The 25,421-nt window shown below is 40.7% G+C and overlaps 1 protein-coding gene and 1 long non-coding RNA gene across 5 annotated transcripts in view; both read left to right on the forward strand.

The window, feature by feature from the left end:
* Positions 1-3,612: 3,612 nt before the first annotated feature.
* Positions 3,613-25,421, forward strand: part of LOC112198509 (protein ALWAYS EARLY 3) — a 41,187-nt gene continuing 19,378 nt past the window's right edge. For 2 of the 4 annotated variants that reach the window (XM_040518382.1, XM_040518381.1), the window contains exons 1-2: positions 3,613-3,765; positions 4,476-4,599. In XM_040518382.1, the coding sequence (XP_040374316.1) occupies positions 4,495-4,599 (105 nt within the window). In that variant the 5' untranslated portion in view covers positions 3,613-3,765; positions 4,476-4,494. Of the gene's footprint in view, positions 3,766-4,475; positions 4,600-23,686; positions 23,843-24,799; positions 24,924-25,421 lie in introns of those variants that run through there. The other 2 variants (XM_024339647.2, XM_024339646.2) reach the window with 1 other exon arrangement.
* On the forward strand, positions 15,743-16,430 carry LOC112196601. The gene is made up of 3 exons (XR_002935292.2): positions 15,743-15,980; positions 16,105-16,225; positions 16,310-16,430. It is a non-coding gene; the product is annotated as an uncharacterized LOC112196601 (long non-coding RNA).

Consider the following 25,421-nt stretch of genomic DNA (forward strand, 5'->3'; position numbering starts at 1 on the left):
AATTTAGCTAAACTTGCCTCATATTCATCTTTTAATCTATCATGGAGTGGGCATGTCCCTCGGGATATTAGAAGCTTTGTAGCTTGTCATTGTACCCATTGGTTGGTTAATATAGTTGGTCGTCCTTCCCTTCAAAAGAAAAAAGATATATAACTAACTAGAGATGTAGTTTTCATGGAATAAGATATTGGTGAATAATTACAAATTTACAATATGGATGTATAGAATTTGGTATGAAACTGATTAGGTAAAATTTATTGACTATAAGGATATAGATAATGCCAATATAGTATGGCAACTCACCGGTATTCTGGACGTAGCATTAAATAAGATGAATCTTAAAAGAAAAAGGATTAGATAATTAATTGAAGCCATTAGATATTTTTTTTTTTTTAAAGGGCTGATGCTGCTACCCTCAAGCCTTGATTAATGAAATAGCATAATACAAGGGGGGGACGTAAAGCCTGAACCCCTGATTACAATAAGCATAAAGTGAATATCTTGAAATAATACCAAAACTCTCTACAAAATATATGTATCCTAACAAGCATCGATTAGCAAAGAGTGCACGAATGACTACTCCATTTGCTTTGACACAACAGTAACATATCGTAAAGATAACTCTGTCATGAAGAAGCATTAGATTTAGTCCAGGTAAGATTGTCTATTTAAGTAAGCCAAGTGATATTAGATCATTTGAAGTGGTAAATATAAATGACTTGGAAATGCATTAGAACTCATATAACTCAACCAGCACGTACATCATCAAAGTCAGACATCGAATCATTATATGATTTATCACATACATGCATGCTCGTACTAATGGACATTATGTATCGTTGATACTATGAATTAAAAGATCATGTTTTTTAAATTTGTCATATTCCAATTATAGTCTCTAATCTGGTAATAAGTTTATCAGAAGGAAGAAGTGCTTACTTTTGTTAAAAGTGCAGAATGTGTTTTCTCTGTTGTAGCAATACAATTACTACGTACAACTTTTGAGGCAAACCTTCACTGAGCTGTTGTATGTCGAGTAAATTTTACAATATGAGTAAAATTCCTGCTAGGTTACCTTAATTTTGTATTTTCTGAAAATAAAATATATTAATTATTGATAAATTGGAAGTAGGGAAAAAAATTGAAAACTTGATAAGCCTTCAACTAAAAGGGTTCGAAAACCAGAAGTTGCATTAAAGATGTTGTTGCTTCGACTAGTATTGGACAATTCTTAAAACGACGACCTGGTGTTCCAAGGAGTATACATCCAATACGACTTCTTGTTGAAAGGCTTGGTATATGACTGGTGCTTGAATTCCTTAAGGATGCTTTCCGAGTTGGTAGAAAGTTCTATAGCTTCCATTTCTTCCTCATATTTTTCCGATGGGCTACTCTGTGCATGAGGTAGCTCTTCAGCCCCTCGGTCTCTGTCATTTGCCTCCAACATCCCGGTCGCCAAGCAACCAATATTGAATCCTGTGTCTACATGATGCCCTTAGATCTAGAGATTGCATTTATTCATTATGTAAAGCCACTATTGGCCTGTAAATCATTTGCAGCTTCTCAGCTTGGAACAGTTTCAAGGTTCGATTTCAAAATTTTGAAATCACATTGTTGAAACCTGCTATAGCAGGTTACCATGCGATTACATGTGGCGGACTCGCATCTACACCCACATATGCGCGTTCGTCCATTTTAGCCGTGTAAAATAGAGGGCCCAGATTCAGTACCAATATTAAGGTACTGATATATTAAGTCATGACAGTACTTTCCTTAGCTAAAATAAGTAATGTATGCACAAACTTTTCATTGGTCGCATATATGTCTTAGCTCTGCCATATAGTAGTACAAAATCATTAAACTTTAAAAAATTTAAGTAGTGCATACGATAGGATTACAACAAAAACTTGCAACTCCAATTCATAAATTCGACTTAATTATTAGTAGAATAGTAGTAATACAATAATTTCAATGACTGCATTTTTGTAAATAAAACGCTATAGTGTGTGATGATCTCTAGTGCCATAAAAAGTCATTAGATATCTTGTAAGAGTTATGCTTAACAAGGTACATAAGCAAATAACAAGGTCCATATGTAAATAACCATGATTATCTTTCGAAATAAGTAATACTTGCGTTGTTGTCCGTATAACTTAAGTTGAACCCTATATAACAAGAGGTTGGTGATATGAATTGTTTCTTCTATTACATTTTTTTCTTTAATTAAAAGTTACTATATTTATGTTGTTATAGTAATAAACTAATTATTTTATCAAATAAGTAAATCTTCATTGGATTATGATTTTGGCTGATTAAATTACAATTCATTGAATCATAATATAAGAATCGTACTAGTTTTCAAGAAATATGATGATTTTGGTGAATAATTCTAAATTTATAATATGCACATACTGAATATGGTATGAAACTTATTAGGTAAAATTTGTTGGCTCAAAGAATATAGACAATGCCAGTATAGTATGTCAACTCATCGGTGTTCAAGACAATGCTATAAATAAGGACCTAGAGCTACATGGCCACAGAGTCATTATTCACATGTCTTATAGCTTGTATAAAGTATTATCTTCTGTTTTTCTTCAGAAGTATTTCTTGATTTCTAGGGCGTTCTATCTCTCTGTTGATCTAACTTAAGGTTGGGTTGACATAGCAGAGAATTTCTAAAATATCTCATTTATAATGTAACTTGTTTTTGGTACGAAATAACCTATGTAGGAGATCTAATGTTGGTTTGCCCTTAAATTGTTTATATTTCTTTTTATTTTTCTCCTAGATATCATCCAATCTAGATAGTCTGAGAAATGGAGGAAGGTCACAACATCACTGAGTTCTCAAATCCTTTGAGACTCAAACACAAATACGTATACATGTTGCTTCCCATCATGAATGAGTTAAGAGTTGTATATCGAATAAATGATTTACCAAACTATAATGTAAGTCTCTCTTAATAAATTAGTATTATTTTGATCCATGATTTGTATTTAGTGTCTGTATCATGGTTATAATTAATTTTTTGTAATATGTTGATAGTCTCCATTCTATCGATGTTTCTTTGTCCATGAATGAATTTGCTCCAAAGTTAACAATAATATATTGTCTTTTCTTCTTATTAATTGGATATTTCTTCTATCATTTGCTTCAGGAGCTGGTGGAAGCCAACAGAAGGTTGTACTGCCAATACAAGAGTGACCAGCATAAGCTGGTAGCCTTTGAGAACCAGTATGGCCTCTCTCTCTCATTTCATTATTTTGATTCATGATGATGATGATGATATATATCTATACTATTATTAAGAGAAGAGAGCTTGCTCTCCAAAATAGAATTTTTTTACTAATTTAACCTTTAGAGAATTTTTTTTACTTCTCTCCACACACATAATGGGTGGGGCCTGCTATGAGACTAACATAGATATATTTTATAGGTGTTTGGAGCAGACACAGATTATGTTCTACTAAAACACAGCTGAAGAAACAATGGTCGTCTATTTATGGCTTTGGGTGTCCCTTGAGGGATGCCAGCCAACTGTTCATTTCGAGCTTAATATCAACGGCCATTTTCTCTTGGAAGATAAGTAACTTGGATGACGAGCATATGCACACAAAGTCACACGTGTACAAATTTTAAAAAACCCATATTTTGGCTAAAATATTCCATATTCTCTCCAGCCCCAATTTCTCGTTCTCCTTCTTCCTTTTCTCACAGTCTCTTTTCCTTGTCTCCGAAACCGCACTCGCTAATCCTCCACAGGTGAATTTCCTTTTCTAATCTTCTTCCTCTGTGTGCTAGGGTTATCACATTCTTCAATTCCAAGTTGCATGTGGATTGTTGCTTTGGGCTTTCGCTTCCGTTCGAGGCCTGACAAAGCTTCGAACAGGAAAAGCGGGCGGGATTTGTCTTTTGTTTACTCTTTTTTTTTTTTATTGTAGTGGAAGATTTTTTTTTCATCAGCTTCGTTTTTGTTATTTGTGTTTCCAGTCGATTTTATTGTTTTCGGAATTTTATTTTGTGTTTCTAGAAGCGACGGAGCCTCGAATTGTGAGAGATTTTGTGTTCCGAAGTTGATTTTCGGTAATTTTTTGGCAACACTATCAGCAATCAAACGCTAATGCCATGTATCTGGTCTGGTCTAGGAGGCTTGGATTCTGAGCTCGATCTTGTAGAGTAATTAAGCTTTTTAATCCCTAGTTTTTACAGAAAATTGGCAGGGAAAATTGAGAAAAAAATAGAACAGAGTTCTTTTGATGATACTAGAAAATTACCAAGTAGCTTGTACTTTCCATCAAAGTCACAAAAGTTGGAAGATAGGAAAGCATAGATTTTAATGTAATCTTAGAAAAACTTTTTGGAGTATCCAGCTGAGGCAACCACACATCATTTGGTAGATATTGGCAAAAATGACTTTATGGCCATTGGATTTTAGTTTGCTGACTTGTGCTTTTCTTCTTGTTTTGTTTCAGATAATTAAGGAACTTATTCATGGCCCCGATAAGGAAAACAAAGGGTGTGAATAAGAGGTTTCCTTATATCAACAAGGTTGCTTCTAACAAATATGGAGATAATGCTAACAAGAACAAGCAGAAAGTGAGTACTGACCTTGTTATGAGAATGATTATTATCTGATATTGTTCTAGCTATTATATATCTCTGCAATTGTTTCTTATTGTTATGAAGTTGAAGCTTGTTAGAGTACTTTGGTTCCTCATTTCTTTGCTTCCATTTTGTTCTTTCCATCATTTTGCCTGTGGTAGGGGTACATTTCAATTTTCTTTAGTTATTGATATGATGAAGCTACTACGTTTATTTTCTAATGGTATTAAGCATCTTATATTGCTTCACATGATAACCAGATTATGATTTTGATTTCTGGGTTATGTGTGACGGTTTTATTTATTTAGCTGTACTCTTAAAAGAAAAAAAAATTTGGAAAAACTGCATTCCTTATTGTATATTTTCTCAATTCAAACCAAATTTAAAATCTTGATTTCCTTATTGTATATTTTCTCAAGAAATAGTATCGGTTCACTCATTTGATGTTTATAGTTCTGTCTTCTTGTCACTGAGGGGTGGCTTCTTAGTACAGACTTTAGGAAAATTGGAAACTGGCATTTATATTGCTAAAATAAACAGTAATGTAGTTCCTTTTTAAGGAATTTCAGTGGTTTGCTACGTTCATTAGGTACTGAATCTTTTGCAACTTTCTAGTTACCGCTTATGCAAATTTATCTGTACCTTTTCTTTTTGGTCATTGTCATGTCATGCAATATAAAGTGTTGATTTTTCTATCCAATTATATTGAGCATGTGTATATATACATCATGTTTATCGATTTTAATAAGGAATTGTTATCAATGACTCTAATGATCTTGACACTTCTGTTTATAGCTCCTAAAAAAAAAAAAAAATCCTTTCTCTTGATATCAGTTTTGTTAATGTATCAGGAACGACCCATATCGAACTTATATAAGCTGATCTGGCCTTGCAGGAAAGAAGTGACAGTGAACAAAACTGCATTGACAATGCAGGAACCCCCAGAAAGCCTCAAAAGCTTGCAAGAGGGAAATTACGGAATGACACCTCAAAAGGATTGGAACAGCATATTCTAGATATTTCTCAGTCCCGTTCAATTGCATCAGATGGCTGCTTGTCACTGTTGAAAAGTAGGCGCACTGGTGGGGAATGATTATAATCTTTCTGTTTATATTAGCAATTTTGTTTATTTCTTTGCAGTGAAAATCTGGTGCAACTTTGTGAAAAAATGTCAATTGTGGTTCCATGTTTATGTAAAAAAAGAAATTGGGGGTGGATCTAAGAAAATAATGTAGGTGCAAAGGTTGAATTAGGTTTATCTTGAATAGTTTAATTAATAATATTTGGAATCAGGGCTACACTATCAGACATTGTTCATTCCAAATCTTCTGTCCATGCAGATGAAGACTCTTCCTTTGATGCGTCACTTACCCTGGCAGATCCGTCCTTGAGGATGCCTGAAGCAACTGCTGAAATGGGTAAGGACGTTGTGATTGAAACATGGAAGTTTATCTCAGTGTCAGTCCTAACTTTTAGATGACGTCAATCATGTTAGGTTTTATAGATTGTCTTGAACTGCTAACCATCGTCTTTTTTTAACTCAAATCTTAATTTTCTCGTTGGTTCTGTGTGTCTAGAATCATCTGCACTTGTCGAGGAAGAAAACTTCAACATTGCTAAGAAGTCTAAACTCAAACGGAATCCTTCAGTTACTATGGTTGAAGACACTGCTTTGAAAACATCTCAGCTGGGAAAACTCAAAGAGGGAGTTCAACAGTCTGACACTGGAATACAAAAAAGAAAACAGAAGTCGCCAGTTAAAGTAGTGACAGTTCTTACTCTTGAATCCCAGATCCGGGATCTTCAGGCCCAATTGGCCACTACGAGGGCTAGGTTCGCTCATGAAGAAGCCCAACAGGAGCAATCACTGGCCGCCTTGGAGGTGCTATCTCAAAATCTGGCCCAGGCCCGCGAGGCAGCCCAACAGGCCGAGCACGCCGCCGTTCAAGCTGGCTTCCATCTGGATGATCATCTTCTCCGCCTGTCCTATGTAGCTCGAAGGCTTTAGGCCTCTAGCATTAGGCCCATCATCTTTTGTATTATGGATACTATTAATCCAGTAATAATATTATTTATTTGCTCTAGTCCACTTACTGGCCCAAACGCGCCTTTGTCTTCATAGCCATCAATTTCTTTAAATTTGCCTTAATTACATATTGAAGCGGTTCATAATAGATAATCTCGAAACCAAGCGGTTACCTCCTTGAAGACCGTTCTGTTTCCCACGCATCTTCAAATCTCCTTCATTTAAGAGATTATGGCATTTAATCTCATTGATGGCGTTGATCGCCATTTCAACTGTCCATCCAAGGGCTGAGGCTGCTCGGATTGGCCCTATACATACCTATACTTTGGGGATGAGCAGATCAGCACGATGACTTACCCAGAAATGGCTTTGCAAGCCCTACTCCTCTTCCTTCTTTTCCAAAAATCTTCTTCCCACGATCTCACCTTTAGCCTTTAGATCTTAGGCCTTATGGCGAAATCTCAAGTCTGAGTTAGGCCTTATGGCTTAATCTCAAGCAACCTCGTGTCTTTGGCTTTTGAAAGCCTGGATGGAACATCCTAGGCTTCAGATAGGTTGAAGAACACGAGGAGCTCCTAGCTTGGGAAATCTACACCTGATGAGTCATCCTCTTGAGGTTCCCTTGCGCGGAGCATGCTGGAGAAATGTGGGAGACCCCATTCGGTCAACCGCTCTTCTTCGACTCCCCACCTCCTGGGCTTAATGAATCAAACTTTCGTTTTGCCCCCGAGATGGACGGGGCAACTTGGCTTCGCTGAACTCTGATGTCCATCTTTATTGAGGCCTTTGGCCTAAAGGATGGACAACTGGGAGGATTGGGATGAACTCGAGCCCCTCCCTTCCCCTCCTTCGAGTACAGACGATAGCAGCTGCCAAGGTTCAAGAGAGAAGAGTGTAGAGACTAAAGCCGATCGTCTAGTCCCTCTTGAAAGAAGATCCATAAGACTTGAAAGTTTACATTTTTAAACTTGTAATTTCGCAGATGTACTCTCACGAATTTACTGTATTGCTTTTGGCCGCAAAGCTACTTTATGAATACAATGATATTTTGTTACTTCCAATCTTCTAATGTATATTAAGCCTCTGGTATAGGCCTTGTTACACATACCCATATTTTAACACTTGATTGTCAAAAAGGGAAAAAGACATGTGAAAAATTAAATTTGCAAATTCACACACATAAAACAAGTCAAAGGGCCACAAAAACAAAGCTCAGAATATATAGAGCATTGCCCCCATATTCTTGCTAGGCGAAGCGAGTACAGTAGAGTGGGGCCACAAGTAGGCCCTGACGAAGATGAGGACGTGAGCAGAGCAAGACTATGTTTGCCCCCCTGCCCCGACGGCCGGAGTATCTGGTGGGTCTTCGAACTCCCAAACACTGGGGTAGTATTTCTTCAAGAATCTGCCATTGATAGGATTCCGGTGGATATCGCCGTCCAAATCTTTAAGGTGAAAGGCTCCCTTTTCCAGAACCTTGTGAACAACAAAGGGTCATTCCCACCGTGGCGTCCATTTGCCGCCGTTGGCCAACTTCTCGCCCAGGGGCAGAACTGCCTTCCGGACGAGTTCACCCTCCTTGTAGTTGCGGTCGTGTGTCCATTTATCATATGCTCGAGCGATTTGCTGCTTTTCCATCACTAAACTGTCCGAAGCCTCTAAGTGCCTTTCGCTGAGATCTTCATACTCTTGCCACATAGCCTGAACATAATCTTCGCCAATCAGATCATGCTGGTCTTGGACCCATAGGGATTGAACATTAATTTCCAAAGGCAACACCGCATCATGACCGAACATGAGAACGTAGGGTGTCATGGCGATGGGGCTACGTTTCGAGGTGCGATAAGCCCAGAGAGTCTCATACAACGTCTCGTGCCACTGGCGAGGATTCTCCGCGAGCATCTTCTTCAGGAGAGTGATGACAATTTTGTTACTGGCCTCTGCTTGGCCATTAGACTGAGCATAATATGGGGTTGAATGAATGAATTATATACCCAGGTCATTTACGAGCTGTTCAACTTCACGATCCATGAATGCTACCCCCCTGTCAGATACCAGAACTTCTGGGATACCAAACGTGCATATAATGTGTTTAAATATAAATCCAGATCGTGGTACCAAAAGCCTCCTTTAAAGGTTCAACCTCTACCCACTTAGTAAAGAAATCGGTAGCGACAATGATGAACTTATGCTGAAGAGAAGAATAAGGATGAATCATTCCAATTAAGTCCAGTGCCCAACCTCGCATAGGCCAAGGCTTAATGATAGGCTACATAGGGATGTTCAGAATATGCTGGATTGGTCCATGTGCCTGGAAATCCTGGCAGCCCTTCGCGAACGTTATACAATCCATTAAGATGCTTGGCCAATAATAACTATGTCGTCTAATGAGCCATCACATCTTAGGGCCCGCTTGGTGAGCCCCACACACGCCCGCATGCACCTCTCGCATCAGGCGCTTTGCTTTGCGACCGTAAACACACCTGAAATCGACACCATCCTCTCCGCGCCTCCTCAGCTCGTCATTCTTGAGGAAATAATTAAGCGCAAGGAAGCGGATCTTCTTATATGTGGAGTGATCTGGGTGTTTAAGGTATGCTATCAAGGGGATACGCCAGTCCACATCGATAAGATCTAAGGCAGCCACCGTGGGTTCATCTGGTGGCTCAACCTTCACGAGCCACGAAGGTAACGTGCGGCGCTCTACCTTTGAAATCCTCTCTCGAACCCCATACGTTAAAGTTATGCCAGTAGCGAGCTGGGCTAACTCATTGGCAGCGAAATTGCGCTCATGAGGAATGTGCTTCAGATCCACATCATCAAATTAGGCCAGCAGTTCAAGTGCGCGGTCCCTGTATGAGGTGAGTAAAAAGCTGGTACATCTGAACTTTTCGCGAAGTTGGTTGATCACTAGTAGAGAGTCTTCGAGAACTTGGATGTCCTAGACCCCTGGTTCCAGTAATACCTCTAGGTCGATAATGAGGGCCTCATATTCATCTTGGTTGTTAATACAACGGAACTCTAACTAGAAAGAGAGTGAAAAACGATATCCAGCTGGATTTTCCAGGACTACCCCGGCGCCTGCCATTGTTTTCGTTCTTGGGCCATCGAAATATAAGACCCAGGGCTGGAGTGAGATTGTGGCTTGATATAACACAGCAAACTCAGGTAGGCACGCTAGGTCTGGTCAATTGATTGTCTCTGTAGTGACTTCCAAATCATGTATGGCGGGTATGTCCAACATAGGGTGGTGTGCCAAGAAGTCTGCGATGGCTTGGCCTTTGACTTCTTTCTGTGGAACATACTGCAGGGAAAATTCTGACAAGGGGGGCACCCACTTGCCAATGAGGCCCCTGAGGATAGGTCGCGGAAGCATATATTTGACCAGATTAGTCTGAGCTATAACGCAGGTAGTAAAGCATAACATGTAGTGGCGTAACTTGCAGGCTGAAAAGTATAGCGTCAGACGCAACTTCTCTATTGGCGTGTACCTCGTTTCGCAATCCGTTAGTGTTCTACTAAGGTAGAAGATAGCATGCTCGACCCCTTCTTCATCGTCCTGAGTGAGCAGGCTCCCAATGGAAGCCTCGGCCGCCGAGATATAAAGTTTAAGCGGGAAACCAGGTCTGAGAGGGACGAGTACTGGTGGGCTCACGAGATAGGCCTTGATTTTATCAAAGACCTCTTAATGTTTAGGTTCCCAGACAAACTCATTTTGCCCTTGCAGCTTCAGCAGCGGGGAAAAAGGTTGAATCTTGCCGGCGGAGTTAGAGATGAACCGCCGCAGGAAATTGATCTTGCCCAGTAGCCTCTGTAACTCTTTCTTTTTTCGAGGGGGAGACACATTGATGACTCCTTATCCTTAGGTACTTCAATGACCCTTTGGTGGACGATGAACCCCAAAAAGTCACCAGCCTGGACTCCAAACATACACTTGGCAGGGTTCATCTTCAATTTGTGTAGCCGCATGTGCTCAAAAACCTTCTTGAGGTCCGCAATGTGGTCTCCTCGCTTTTTGAACTTAACGACCACTTTGTTTATGTAAACCTCTAGAATCTTTCCCAATATGTCATGGAACATCAGGTTCATGACTCACTGATATGTGGCCCTGGTGTTCTTTAGACCAAAGGGCATGACCACATACTCAAAAACTCTCGTGAAGCCAGCGCAGCGGAACACGGTCTTGTGCCAATCTTCTTCCGCTACCAGAATCTGGTGATATCCTGCTGCCCCGTCCATAAAGAACAGAAGTTCATGCCCCGCTACTGCGTCTACCAACATATCTGCCACCGGCATGGGATAGCCGTCTTTTGGGTCAGCAGTATTAAGATCTTTGTAGTCCACGCAGACCCTCATTTTTCCGTTCTTCTTGCGAACAAGCACTATGTTAGATAGCCACTGGTTATATTTGGCCACTCTGATGATTCCTGACTTGTGCATCTTCTCAACTTCCTCTTTAACCAAAACTTAGGTCTCTGAGTTCGTTCTCCGCATCTCTTGTTTCACGGGCTTCTTATCAGGCAACATTGGTAGCTGGTGGCAGACCAAGTCGGGTGATAGGCCTGGCATGTCTTCATAGTTTTTCTCGAAACAATCTTGTATTCTAGCAACAAGGCAATGAGCCTCTGTTTCTTGGTAGGCTTTAAGTATGTACAAATAGCCACTTCCATGGGCTCAGCTATCGTTCCCAAATTGACCTTCTCGGTAGGATCCCTAACTTTTGGGGGAGTGTCATCCAACGCGGCTGGGGCGAGTTGAATTTCTTCTTCCTCCTTATGATCAGAGAACTCTTTGTTAACGCATTCCAATGTCGCGACTCAATCATAGGCCCCTTTCTCCACCAAGTGCGAAGATAACCTATCATACAAGGAGTGGAAGGCCTCTATCCCTTCCCCTGGAAGATCGTAATCCATTAATCAATCTGAGAGTGAGGCACAACGTGACCTGGAATTTCTGGGACTTCTTTCGAGGGCGTGAGCCCCCACTGTGCCAATTCAGAGGCCGTCACCCCCATGGGGCGGACCTTGTTGTCGATGCCACTGACTTGCAATGGACTAATTAGCTCCAAGTAGTACCTGGCATCTACATAGTTTGTGGAAATAGGAAAAGGTCGAGGATCTGCTTTAATCACCTTTGCCTTATCCGTAACCTTATTCCACATAATCAGTTCTTGGTGGAGAGTCGACAGAACACAATATCTTTGATGAATCCAGTCTCTGCCCGTAATGGTACTGTAGGCTGCGTAACAATCTGTTACAAAGAAAGCGTAAATGGCTTCAGCAGGGCCAACCTTGATTCGCAGGAAAAGCAGGCCCAACGTCTTAGTCACGATCCCTGCAAAGTTCTTAAGTGTGAGGGAGGTAGACTAGATCTTCTCCTTCTTGATCCCTAGCAGATGCATGGTCCTTATAGTAATGACGTTTACAGCCGCCTCGGTATCAACCATAATCTTGCTGACCTTAACGCCATTAATCTCTGCCGTAATGTACAGAGATCGCATGTGTTGTACCATAGAGGGTGTTGGCCTTGTGAAAATCATGAAGAAGCCTCTGCTGTCAGCATCCTTAGTTTCTAGGAACACTGCTTCTTCCACTGGAGTTATTGCTGCTGAAGTGATCTGCAACGGCTGCTCGCCGGTTTCTTCAGCTTCTACACATTCCTGTGTAGCGACCGGCAGGGCGTACTTGGCGGGTAACACATATACCATGTTGCAGGTGGTATCCATCACTTATGTCTCGTCCATATCATCATCGAGGTCGAGCTAGGGTTAGTCAGCGGGATTTTTGTGTTGAATTGTTTAGTGACGAAGCGACCAAAGACTCTTCCGCGGGGATCATCTCCTCATCCTGCTTATGTTCCTGGAGCATGGGAGCCTGCTTTGGTGGGTCCGGCTTATGCTTCGCTGCTGGAGCCTCTTTTGAAGCTGGGACCACTATGCTCTGAACTTCTTAAGTCTTCACTGTAAGGACTCCGAGTAATTTTCTTTGCCCCCCAGTCTCTCAAAAACGGAGGGTTTCGCTTTGGGTTTTTCGCGGAACAACCTGCGTCTGACACTTGGTCTCCTGGTTGGAGAACTGTCCTTCCTGGCTTGTGGAGGTGTCCTTTCCTTGGTAATCCTACAGAAAACACTAGGCTTGGGTGGCCCCAACACTGAGCTCGCTTGTTTTTGAAAACTGCGGGAAACCATTAAAGGCTTAGCGACTAGCGCCTTCATCTCTCTCTGATACTACTCTGGAGACTTAACCAATTTCCAAGGTTTAATCAGGCCTTGATCTAAAGCCTCTAATGTTCGCTTGATTTCTCCAAACCTGCGTTGTAGCTTTCTCTTCTTGGAGGGGCTGATCTCCACAACCTTATCCTTTTCCCTGGTGTACCACTTGCTCTCCTTGATGGCAGATGTTGAAGCAGGTGAACATGATTCCAAGTCACATCAATCATGTTTACCCCGGTATCAGGGAAGGGATTTAGATCCACTAACGCTGCTGCGGTAGTTGGATATTCAACCTGCAGACTCCCATTATTTAGCCATACCTGAATCTGATCCTTTAGCTTGACACACTCAGTTGTGTTATGGCTCCACAGATTGTGGAACTTGCAATACTTTTTTCCCTTTTAGCTGCTCAGGTCTGGGGAAAGGCCCGAAATATGTTTTCACCATCCTCAAGGCTATCATCTCGTCTAAGATTTTGTGCGCTTTGTTGGTATCATATGTATATGTCACGAATTCAGGTTTTGGTGAAGGCCACATACTTGAGCTTGACTGGTTCTTTGGTTAACTTCAACTGCTTGAGAGCAAAGTTCTTCCTTCCAGTTAGCTTGAAGGTGGAGACATCATTCTCCTCCTCTTCATCTTCCTCTAGGGACACCTCTCCGCCCTGATAGTAGGGGTCATATGTGGCTGGCTGATAATTTAAAGCAGCCACTGTGCTATGTTTCCCAGGCACATATGTTCTTTTGGATGCATTCTTCCTAGCATCCGTCTCCCTGAGAAGGTGCTCAAAGCTGCCTACCTCCGTGATCAGCTATCCCATGGATTTGATCATGCTGCCATGTTGTTTCTTTCATTGGGGTGGTTTTAGGCCTTTGATTGCCAACTTAACCAATTCTCTTTCTAGCAGAACCATGTTCAGCTTGGCCTTTTGAATCTGGAATCGTTGAAGATAAGCAATAGCAGACTCAGTAGGCTGTTGGGCCATCTGGGTAAGGGAGGCCAAATCGACCTCGGGTTCTATCGCTCTGAAGGTTTCTCGAAAGAGTTTTTCCATTGCGGGCCAATTTGTGACTGACCCCGGCCTGAGTTCAGAGAACCAGGTGAAGGCGGCTCCTGATAGAGAAGTGCCAAAGATCTCGCACTTAAGACTGTCATCATTCTGGTACTGGCTGCATTGTACTTTGAACCTGGCCAGATGGGTCGTCGCATTCTCTGTATCCTCTCCTGAAAAGGTCGAAAATATGATATTCTTATAGCCCATGGAAAAAGGCGCGAGCATTATATACGGCGGGAAAGGCCCTTCATACACCTCATCAAGATGGGCCCTTAGATTAGCCAATCTAATCATCTCCTCTACCTTTTTGTGTCTTACGTAATCTGGGTTGGGAGGAGGAGGTATCGCCACAATCTGGCGAGCGGTTTGCAAAGTAGGCACAGTTTGGCTAGCAGCCGCTGTTCCTTCTCCTAAGCGGATGACCCGAGGGATATTTGACTGTTGAAGAGTAAGATTTGGCGTAGACACATCCTTTGCCAAGGCCGTTATTCTGACCGGGTTGCCTGCCTGGTCAATCCCATAGTAGTTCCCTGGAAGCTCCTGGTATACGTTCTCCGCTCTATCGCTGTCACATTAGGCAAACACGATAGGATCAGCAAGGGCGCCTTCACCGATTTTCAGAGTCCTGCTCTTCTGAGTGACCGGCGGTGTAGCCTTGTCCTTGCTGTCAATTTCCAGGGCCTTCTCCTTACTTTTGGCCAATGCGACAGTAGTAGCTGCCGAGGGTATGGCAGTATTACTGCTAGCCTTATCTCGAGCATTTGGTGGCACGTACTTGCCGGATCCGGCGGGCTGACCAAGAGAACCAAGGATAGCATTGGGATCTCCCAATGTCTTATTTAGAACCATTTTAGCCTGATCCAAGTCAGCTTTCTGCATGGCAACTTGGGTAGCAAGATTGGACCCCTCATTAAGAATAGCTACGACCTCTGTAGCGATATTCTTGCTCTAGGCAGCCTAGGCATTTATCATGGCCACAAGCTGCTCGTGGTTGTCCCAGGTTTATCATGTCAGATGCCCCAAACGCCCATGTGTTTGCCATGTATCATGCTCGAGTTTCCGGATCGTGCTTATAGCATCCTCAAACCTCTTTCGTTGCTCCACGAAACCTTTGTTTGTCTTTTCATAGCATGAGGCATTGTTCTTTTGCATGATGGCAAGTCGCTCTTCTATGCTTGCATTCTCTAGGATGGGGATGGGCACATAGCCATCTGTTACCACCTTATCTTCGACCACCTGGGTGGCGTTAGATGTGAGCCCCGGAAAAATTATCGAGATAAGGTGAGATCGTTTGGAATAAATTTGACGATCTCGGTAATTGTTAAAAATCTTCGGGAATAATTATTGAGATTTTTCACAAGGTGGAGTCTTCAAAATTTGGACTCTATAATGAAGTACGCGATGTGACGAGTCCGTGAGAATTTTCAGGGAAATTTTCAGACACCCGGCCTATTTATTATGAATTTCCGAAGTTTAGGAATTATGGAAATTCATTTTATATAAAAAAGGAAATGTTTTGGCACGATCTGAGCAGTTGAAACATTCACCGTTTCATCTGAGCCATCCAAAATTGTTTAAGGGAAAGTATATAAGAGAGGAGACTTGATGGACGCACTAGATCGTTCCAGAAACGAACAGAAGCATCGACCCATTTCTCCAGCTCAAGACCCGTAACGGTGACCCAACCGGAACTCCCGCGTCCGACAACGACACGACGGCGCACCAGTCATGCTCGATGCGTCTTGTGGTCGTGGTTCTGCCTATGGTCACAGATCGTCCATGCATGGAGCGAGGAGAGAGAACGGAAGCCCGAAAGCTTCGAGTTTTCTTGCAAAGTTTCTGCAATTTTCGGCGATCTTCGGGGCTGCATGAGGTATGGAAATCGATCCTCTTGGTGAGCTATACGTACTGGTATACTTAGTTTTCAGTTTTGGATGGGTTTTGACGAATTGATGTTTTGGTGGTTCGGGTACCAGCGGAGCCGCTGTCCTCCTTGGTTGTCCTTTGCTTCTGGGTTCGTCGCTGACCTCCTGGAGCATGGATTGGCATATGTTGGAGCTCGATTCCTTGAGTGGGTTGAATTGGTGAGTTGTGGTATAGGCTGCCACCATGGTACCACCACTTGTGGTGGCAGTCTGAATTTCCTTTTTGATTTTGAGAGAGATTGGGTTCTGATTTTGGTTGACAATTTTGTTGCCGGTGCCGAAGGGAGACTGCAGTTAAATTTGGGTTCCAGAAAATTCAAAGCTAAGGAAAGAGAAAGTAAGAACAAAGCGAATAATTGAACTTTGGAAGGAATTCGAAGGAATGATGGAACCGATAATTAAGGGTAAGGTTCTAGCACTGAATTGAATTTGGGTTTATTTACGAGTTATGGTACGTGGTGTTGAGTGCTTTTGTTTGACTGAACCAGAACAGGAGGAGAAAGCATACTGTTGTTTCTAGTCCAACAATCCAGCAAGAAGGAAGAGTTTAATCTAAAGATTTACAAGGTAAGTGAGAGGTCACCTTGGATAATTATAGTTGGACCCGACTATATGATGGGTATATTTTGGTGAAAGTAGTAGGCTACTGTAAAAGTGCAATGATGTGGTTTTGATCAATTGACAAGAGTTGTAAACTAGTTCTATTTGTAAGGTGGAATTGATGTCCTAATTAAGCAAGTAGTGACAAAAATGTTAAAAGGTCACGTTGCCTTTAAAGGAATTGAAGTACCACGTTGTTCAATCCTTGGGATTAAGCGGTTTTAAATGTAGAGATTGGTTCTACCTAAAATATGTGCAGTGAGCACAATTAAATACAAATACAAGATTGAGCTTAATTTATAAGCTTGGACAGAGACTCCATATATTTATTGGAAATTGGAAGCTCAGCGATAGTTATTGGTAAATTTTGGTCAAACTAGGGAATGGTCGGACAATTTAATTTGTTGAAGTTTATACAATTATTTCCCTAAGAAAGTGTTGTTAATATGGAATCGTGTCGGAATCTAGGACTCCGGTTACCCGAGGAACGTAAGGTTCGTGACTCTCAGAGTACGTGAAGAAAATCATCGGAATCCAGGTAAGGGACTCAAGACTCATTCGGTTAGTTGTTTTCCGTTTTGAATTAAATGTTTATGCATATTTGAGTTGCATGGTTTGGTTATTGATGGCTTGAGAGTGAGTGGAACATAGTGATTCCTTGGGCTTCAATCCCCTAAACATCCGGAGGGGCCGTATGGACGGAATGGTGTCTGACATCCTCTGAGGTGTGGCACTATTTCTAGGTGATATGGCGTAAGTGGACACTCTCACTACGCTTGCCTGGTGATGATTTTATTTGAGGTAAGGCCGTGTAGTTGGTCCATGAGACCGGCCATCAGGTATTATGCATTTCTTTGAGTTTTGTGTTTTGGATTTTGAGTCCGAAAGATATTTTGAGTCTCAAAAAGATTCCGCAATCCTAGCCCTCCCTCCTCTTTAGATTTGTAGCAATGATGCCAAGATATTAGCGGTATCCCTCTTTTTAGAGGATCACCAGTCCCGAAAAAATTCCTTACCCATGATTGGAGATCATGAAGAAGGTTTGTAGGCCATTCATAAATCTGAAAACTATAGACAAGAACACCCTGAACCACCGAGTTAATAAGTTGCAAACGTCCCGCTTGAGAAAGCAAATTGCCTTTCCAAGCAGATAACTTGCATCTTACGGTAACAATAATATATATATTGTCTTTTCTTCTTATTAATTGGATATTTCTTCTATCATTTGCTTTAGGAACTGGCGGAAGCCAACAGAAGGTTGTACTGCCAATACAAGAGTGACCAACATAAGCTGGTAGCCTTTGAGAACCAGTATGGCCTCTCTCTCTCTCTCTCTCTCATTTCACTATTTTGATTCATGATGACGACGACATATATATATATATATATTTATATGACTAACATAGATATATTCTATAGGTGTTTGGCGTAGACACGGATTAAAATCTACTAAAACACAATTGACGAACAATGGTCGTCTATTCATGGCCTCGAGTGTACCTTGAGGGATGCCAGCTAACTGTCCATTTAGAGCTTAACATCAACCGCCATTTTCTCTTGGAAGATAAGGGCTTGTATGATGAGCAATTGAGCACGCACACAAAATTTGTCGAATCAACGACCTATCAGAGAGTTGTAATTTATTTATTTTTGTTTGTCTATAACAGTTATAACTTTTGTGATATAAAATTAACTATATTTCTAATATTACTATTTTTTATTTATTTTGAAATATTACGATTACATATATCATTTGCTGTATACTATGCCATTGTTTATCTCTCACGCAAACCTAATTCATTTTAAAAGTATAGAACTATAAATTCTTGTAAACTACCAATATAGGATAAAGACCCAAAAAATAATTACCGAATATTCTTAAAATGAAATGACCATTTAGTGCATCGAAACAAATAAAAATATGGGTTCTTGACTTAAAGCACCAAAATTAGCCAAAATTATCCCACTTGCCCCAGTAACAGATTTTTATTCTCAGCAACCCAATTGAACATAAAAAGACAAGTTTACCCTCAGCCAAATCAATAAACTACCCCATATGCCATTGATCTGTCTCTTCTCTCTCTCTCTCTCTCTCAGCCGTAAAGGTGCAGCCGACGATCGTCGTGAGGCGGCACCATTGATCGTGTAGCCGGCAGCGAGTTCGTGCCTCAGTGCAGCAAGCTCGGAGCTCCGTACAGGTTCGACGAGTCGGCAATGCTGGCCGGCAAACTCCCCTAGAAATTGTTCTTGTAAAGATCAAGGCTCTCCACCTCCAGCCAAGTCAACTCGTCGGGATCGGCCCCATTAGCCAGAGCTTTTTCAGCTTCGACATTCACGCTGGTTAACTCGGTTAATGATGCCGGAATCGGAGGTCCAAATCGAGGATGCACTGGAGGTCCAAATAGGAGGTCCAAATCGGTCAATGACACTTCGTCGACTCTTTTTTCTACGGCTTTTGGATTTGGATACTTGGAGGTTGGGATGCTTTGGTGTTGCAGATTGGAGACGAATTTCTAGTTCGGTGGCGGCTAGAAGTCGATCTTGTTGGATCGGAGTTGGCATAACCAATGTGAAGTCGGTGCTGGAGATGCAAAAGTGACGGCTGCTAGTCGCGCAAGACGCTGGCACCTCACCCAAATGGGTTTGGGTGTCCAGATCAGATCTGGCCAAGGTATTGGGTTTACTGGAGGGCCAAATCAGAAACAGTTGGTTATGTTGGTTGAGTTTACTTCCTACATGGGGTTGGATAGCTGGAACTCAGGCTCAACTGGTAAAGGAATTCTTGGAATTTTATCTCGGGAAAAATTCACCAATGATGTCTGGACACTTAGGGGACTTTTAAAATAATACCCGAACTTACAAAGTTATCAAAATCATACCTTGACTTATTTTTTCTTATCAATGTTGTACCTCCGTTCATTTTCTGTCACGGAGCCGTTAATTTGACCACGTGATGCACGTGAGGGCCAAAATAAAGGCAAAAAGACCGATTTACCCTCAAAAATATTTTTCTTTTCTTTTCTTTTCTTTCTTTCTTTCTTTCTTTCTTTCCTCTTCTTTTTCAGCTCGCTTCCTCCTGATTTGAATCGTCAAGACTTCAAACTCATTGATGCCCAGTAACTACAAAATCATATATAAGAACACTATATCGAGTAATTTACATATATAAAAATGGTTAGCTTCAGATGAACGTATTTAATTAATTACTTCGATCAGGAGTAATTTAAATGTCATCAGTTTTCGATTTCTCTGGTCAATTTGACAACCAATTTCTTTTTCCGGCGACCTTCTCGATTCGAATCCCATGGAAACCTCACCGTCAACACTAAGAGTCACAAGGTCGCAGACTTTGGTTTCTTCATTCAAAGTTCGTCTTTGTTTTTTGTTCTTTCAATTTTGGACAATCAGAAAAGGGTGCAAATATACTTTTAGTAATTGTTGTTTGGTCTTTCAATTTTGTTATGGGTTTTAATCAGAAGAGGATTTTACCAATAAGTTTGTCCTTTCAATTTGGGGGTTTATGGGTTTCAATCAGAAAGGAGTTTAACCAACTCTGGGTTTGACATGTGAATTGTTCCAATGCTACACTGAGGTTAGGGGTTTTGATTTTGGAAGAACCAGATGTCTTCCATTGTTGAGTGGAGAGTCAGGAGTCATGCATCAGATTAATTAATAGATAATGTTGTATATTTCTTCAATGGAAAGCCCATAATTATCTTGAATGCTATGGGATAAAGATTCGTCATTTGTGGCTCAATTTGACCATTGAAACTTAAAGTTGGTTCCCTTCTGTCATTGAATTGGATTCCAGAGTTGGGGGTTTCTTTGATCGTAGTGTTTGAAGCTCAAATTGGATTTCTACATGTTTGATGCGATAAATCCCCAAATCAATTTGTTGTTTTGCTTTAAGCCAATTCATTCCTTAATTTGTGTTTTTTGACTAGATTGAATTCTAGATCACAGGCTTTCATGCATTTTTTAATATGGAATCCCCTATATCAGTGTGCTACTCTGCTTATGGACAAGAAGAGCAGTAGCAGCAAGAAGAAAGATGGGTCAGAATGTCAGATTCGAGCGTTGACATCAGGAAATCGAAATCAGTTCTCTGAAAACTTCAAAAGAACAAGCTCAGGGAAGTTCTAGAGGAAGCATCAGAAGATGAATCACTCTTAAGTCCCAGCAGCAGCATTCTGTTATTTGGGATTTTGATGATCTGAGTAGGAAGACAGAGGGAGAGATGAAGAGGGTACTATGTTTTGGGGCACTCAAACAAAAATGAAATAGAGAGAATCATAGAAAAAGGTTAGTGTTATAGTAATTAATTATAGGGTTAAATACTGTTTACTCCCTAAACTTTCAGGGAAAAAACAGTTCAGTCCCTGCCTTTTCAATTTCACACGTTTACTCCCTCATCTCTCAATTTTGAACCAATATGTCCATTCCATTACTCTCCGTTCAAAAATTCTGTTAAATTGCTGACGTGGCAGTCCTTTTACAGTAAAATGTCTATTATACCCTTACTTCCTTTTTTTTTTTTCACTTTATTCTTTTCTCTTTTTTTTTGTTTTTGTTTTTTTTTAATCTATTCTTTTTTTTTTCTTTCTTTCTTTGTTTTTATCTCTTATCCTCCACCACTACGACAGTACAACCTACTGTCTGCCCTCCCAATCCGGCATCAGCACTTCCACCCCTGTCTGCCTGCGAATTCGCTCTCCTCCGGATTCCAATTCCATTATCATCTTCAACAAAATCTCACCCAGATCAGCCTTCTTTCTCCCTCTCCCTCTCCCTCTCCTTATCTCAAATCTCATTTCCTTCATTTGAATCAAACTTTCTGCAAATCCATCAAATCCAACAATGGTGAACTGTCCAAGAGGTACAACTTTCTCTCTCTTCCTTATCATTCGAATATATATACACACGCACACACACATCTCCAGAAACATAATTGAAGTTTTCCTTTGATTGGTTTGTAGATAATTGAGCAGCAAGTGTTGACGGTAGCGAAGACGATGGAGGACAAGCTTGACGAGGAAATCGCAGCCCTAGATCTGGACGACGACGATCTGAAGGCGCTTAGAGATCGGATGCTCCAGCAGATGAAGAAGATGGCGGAGAAGCACAGCTGTTGGATCTCCCTGGCCACGACGAGTACACGGATACGGACCCGGCACCATAATCAACCGAACCCTCCTCACTCAGACCTCAAACCCCAACCCTAATCCCTTCCTATCTGTAGGAATGTTGGGTTTTATGCGAAAGCTCAAAGCGAAGGGGCATTGTTCTAGGAAACTCTGATCCCTAAATTAATTGAAGATGCAAAATTGAATCAGATTGGTTGTGATTTTGGGTGCAGAAATTATGTGTAGAGAGAGAGAATACCTTTGTTGGGGGAATGGAGAGAAGAGAAGCAGAGATTGAGAAGAGGGGCGCCTCCAAAGCCAAACCATGACGAAGCGCACAAAAATGGCCCCACCGCAGCGGCGGCGCCACCATTACCACCTCTTTCGGAATCTTATTCTACTCACTTCTGCCGTCTCACCTATTGCTGGTATTTTTGCTGAAGCACTCGAAAGGTGAGACCCATATCTATCTTCTGCTTGATGAAAATCAAAGATCGAGACCCATATCGATCTGTCAGGCCCCTGCAAATTCTTCTTTCTAATGTTGGACTAATTGCTCAGACTTAGAGATGATGGGTGTGTTCTACTTAGAGATTTGAAGCTTGGAGATGATGGTGTTCTGCTTCACATTGATTTGGTTGCAGGAAAATTGCGATTAGGTGACATTTGCTGGGAATTGTGGCATTAATTTGGACGAAAGAAAAGGGACATGTAGGAGGAAGTGTTGGTAGTAGTGGCGGTAAGGGGGGTGTTGCAGCAGCCTTTGGCTGCAACGTGGGTAGTGATGGTGGTGGAAGTGGTGGTGGCAATGGCGAGGATGAAGTGTTGTGGCGATGGGGAGGGGAGGGGAGGAGATAAATAGAAGGAAAAAAAAAAAGAATAAATAAATTTAAAAAAAAGGAAGTGAGGGTAGAATAGACATTTTAGCGGAAATGAATTGCCACGTCACCTACTTAACGAAGGGTTTAGACCGAATGGACCTAATAGTTCAAAATTGAGAGTTGAGGGAGTAAACGTGTGAAATTAAAAAGGCAGGGACTGAACTGTTTTTTCCCTGAAAGTTCAGGGAGTAAACAATATTTAACCCTTAATTATATTTTATTAATAAAACATTTTCAGTTTCTTTTTCATTTATTTTTTAAAAAAAAAAAATTGGTGTAAGAAGATAATTTTACCCTTGAAAATCAAATCACGTGCGTAGCACATGCTTCATTTTAACGGTTCTGTGATGGAAAATGGACGGAGATACGACATTGATAAGAACAAATGAGTTTAGGTATCACGTTGATAACTTTATAAGTTCGAGTATCATTTTAAAAGTCTCATAAGTGTCCAGACATCGTTGATGAATTTTTCCCTTTTATCTCTGCAACTTTGAAGTTCTTTCCTTTCCAATCTACAAAATGGTGCTATGCCAAGGGCAGTACAGATCTATTGGGGGGCAATAGACGTCTATTGGGGGGCAATAGGTGTTTTGAATTGATGTAATCTCTTAGTTTTTTTTTCTTTAATGAAAGTTTTATTTGTCTAATTTTAAGAAGATTAGTTCTCATTCCGGCAACTGACAATACTATTGGGGGGCAATAGACATCTATTGGGAGGCAATATACGTCTATTGCCTCTCTATTGGGGGGCAATAGACGTCTATTATGGGGCAATACATGGCTGATAGTCGTCTATTGTTCCTCTATTAGAGGGCAATAGATGTCTATTAGGGGCAAAAAAAACTTTCCGGTTAGATTTTCAGCAAATTCCGATGGGCGGTAGCTAGTGACGGGAATTCGGCGACCGTTGATCAGATTCCTGCGGCAGGTGATCGGACTCCGGCGGCCGATGACTGGGCTTCGGCGAACTCTCCCATAGTTTCTCTCTCTTCCATTTTCTCTCTCTCTCTCTAACTAACAAATGGGTAAGGGTAAAATGGTATTAAAAAAAAAAAAAATTAATATGGTATTAGGGAAGACCTCCTTAGAGTGTTTTGGGTAAGAGAGAATTAAAAAAACTTAATAGGGTAAGTGGGGAAAAAATCTCTAAAAATGGTGTAAATTGACAAAAACCCTAAAAATATATCATGGATTCAAAGTCACAACTCACACGTGTACAAATTTTAAAAAACCAAGGCCAAAAAATCCCACACTCTTTAGGCCGGAAAGTTTACAGTGTTTTAAAGTATCTCATTCTCCTTCTTCCTTTCCTCTTCCGATCTCTTTTCACTTCCACTGCTGCTCGATCGCGATCGCGCTCTCACTCTCTCCGTCTCTCTATGTCTCCGAAACCGCACTCGCTAATCCTCCACAGGTGAATTTCCTTTTCTAATCTTCTTCCTCTGTGTGCTAGGGTTATCACATTCTTCAATTCCAAGCTGCATGTGGATTGTTGCTTTGGGCTTTCGCTTCCGTTCGAGGCCTGAGAAAGCTTCGAACAGGAAAAGCGGGCGGGATTTGTCTTTTGTTTACTCTTGTTTTTTTATTGTAGTGGAAGATTTTTTTTTCATCAGCTTCGTTTTTGTTATTTGTGTTTCCAGTCGATTTTATTGTTTTCGGAATTTGATTTTGTGTTTCTAGAAGCGACGGAGCCTCGAATTGTGAGAGATTTTGTGTTCCGAAGTTGATTTTCGGTAATTTTTTGGCAACACTATCAGCAATCAAACGCTAATGCCATGTATCTGGTCTGGTCTAGGAGGCTTGGATTCTGAGCTCGATCTTGTAGAGTAATTAAGCTTTTTAATCCCTAGTTTTTACAGAAAATTGGCGGGAAAATTGAGAAAAAATAGAACAGAGTTCTTTTGATGATACTAGAAAATTACATCGTTGGTATTAAAGTAAAAAAATAATACATAGTCTAGGCAAGTGAAATTGTGAGTTTTGTGTTCCCTTTTTAGAATTAGAATTTGCTTTCATTTTGTTGTCTTGGCCTTGATACTTTAGATTTACTGGACTTGTTTTGGGGAGTCAGTTTTGGTACCTCCTTAAATGAACCAGAACTTTGTCGTAGATATTTGAAAGGGATATTACTCTCCAAATTTTGCAGCTCATACTTAACTACTCACCAAGTAGCTTGTACTTTCCATCAAAGTCACAAAAGTTGGAAGATAGGAAAGCATAGATTTTAATGTAATCTTGGAAAAACTTTTTGGAGTATCCAGCTGAGGCAGCCACACATGACTTGTATATTTGGTAGATATTGCCAAAAATGACTTTATGGCCATTGGATTTTAGTTTGCTGACTTGTGCTTTTCTTCTTGTTTCGTTTCAGATAATTAAGGAACTTATTCATGGCCCCGGTAAGGAAAACAAAGGGTGTGAATAAGAGGTTTCCTTATATCAATGAGGTTGCTTCTAACAAATATGGAGATAATGCTAACAAGAACAAGCAGAAAGTGAGTACTGACCTTGTTATGAGAATGATTATTATCTGATATTGTTCTAGCTATTATATATCTCTGCAATTGTTTCTTATTGTTATGAAGTTGAAGCTTGTTAGAGTACTTTGGTTCCTCATTTCTTTGCTTCCATTTTGTTCTTTCAATAATTTTGCCAGTGGTAGGGGTACATTTCAATTTTCTTTAGTTATTGATGTTATGAAGCTACTACGTTTATTTTTTAATGGTATTAAGCATCTTATATTGCTTCACATGATAACCAGATTATGATTTTGATTTCTGGGTTATGTGTGATGGTTTTATTTATTTAGCTGTACTCTTAAAAGAAAAAAAAAATTGGAAAACTGCATTCCTTATTGTATATTTTCTCAATTAAAACCAAATTTAAAATCTTGATTTCCTTTTCTTTTTGTTTTCTGAGGCATCAACATCACATTGTCATTTTAGGATTAAGAAGTTCCTATGTGATCAGTATTGTCTGTCACACACACACAC

Source organism: Rosa chinensis, chromosome 4, assembly GCF_002994745.2.
Source record: "Rosa chinensis cultivar Old Blush chromosome 4, RchiOBHm-V2, whole genome shotgun sequence".
Taxonomy (NCBI): domain Eukaryota; kingdom Viridiplantae; phylum Streptophyta; class Magnoliopsida; order Rosales; family Rosaceae; genus Rosa; species Rosa chinensis.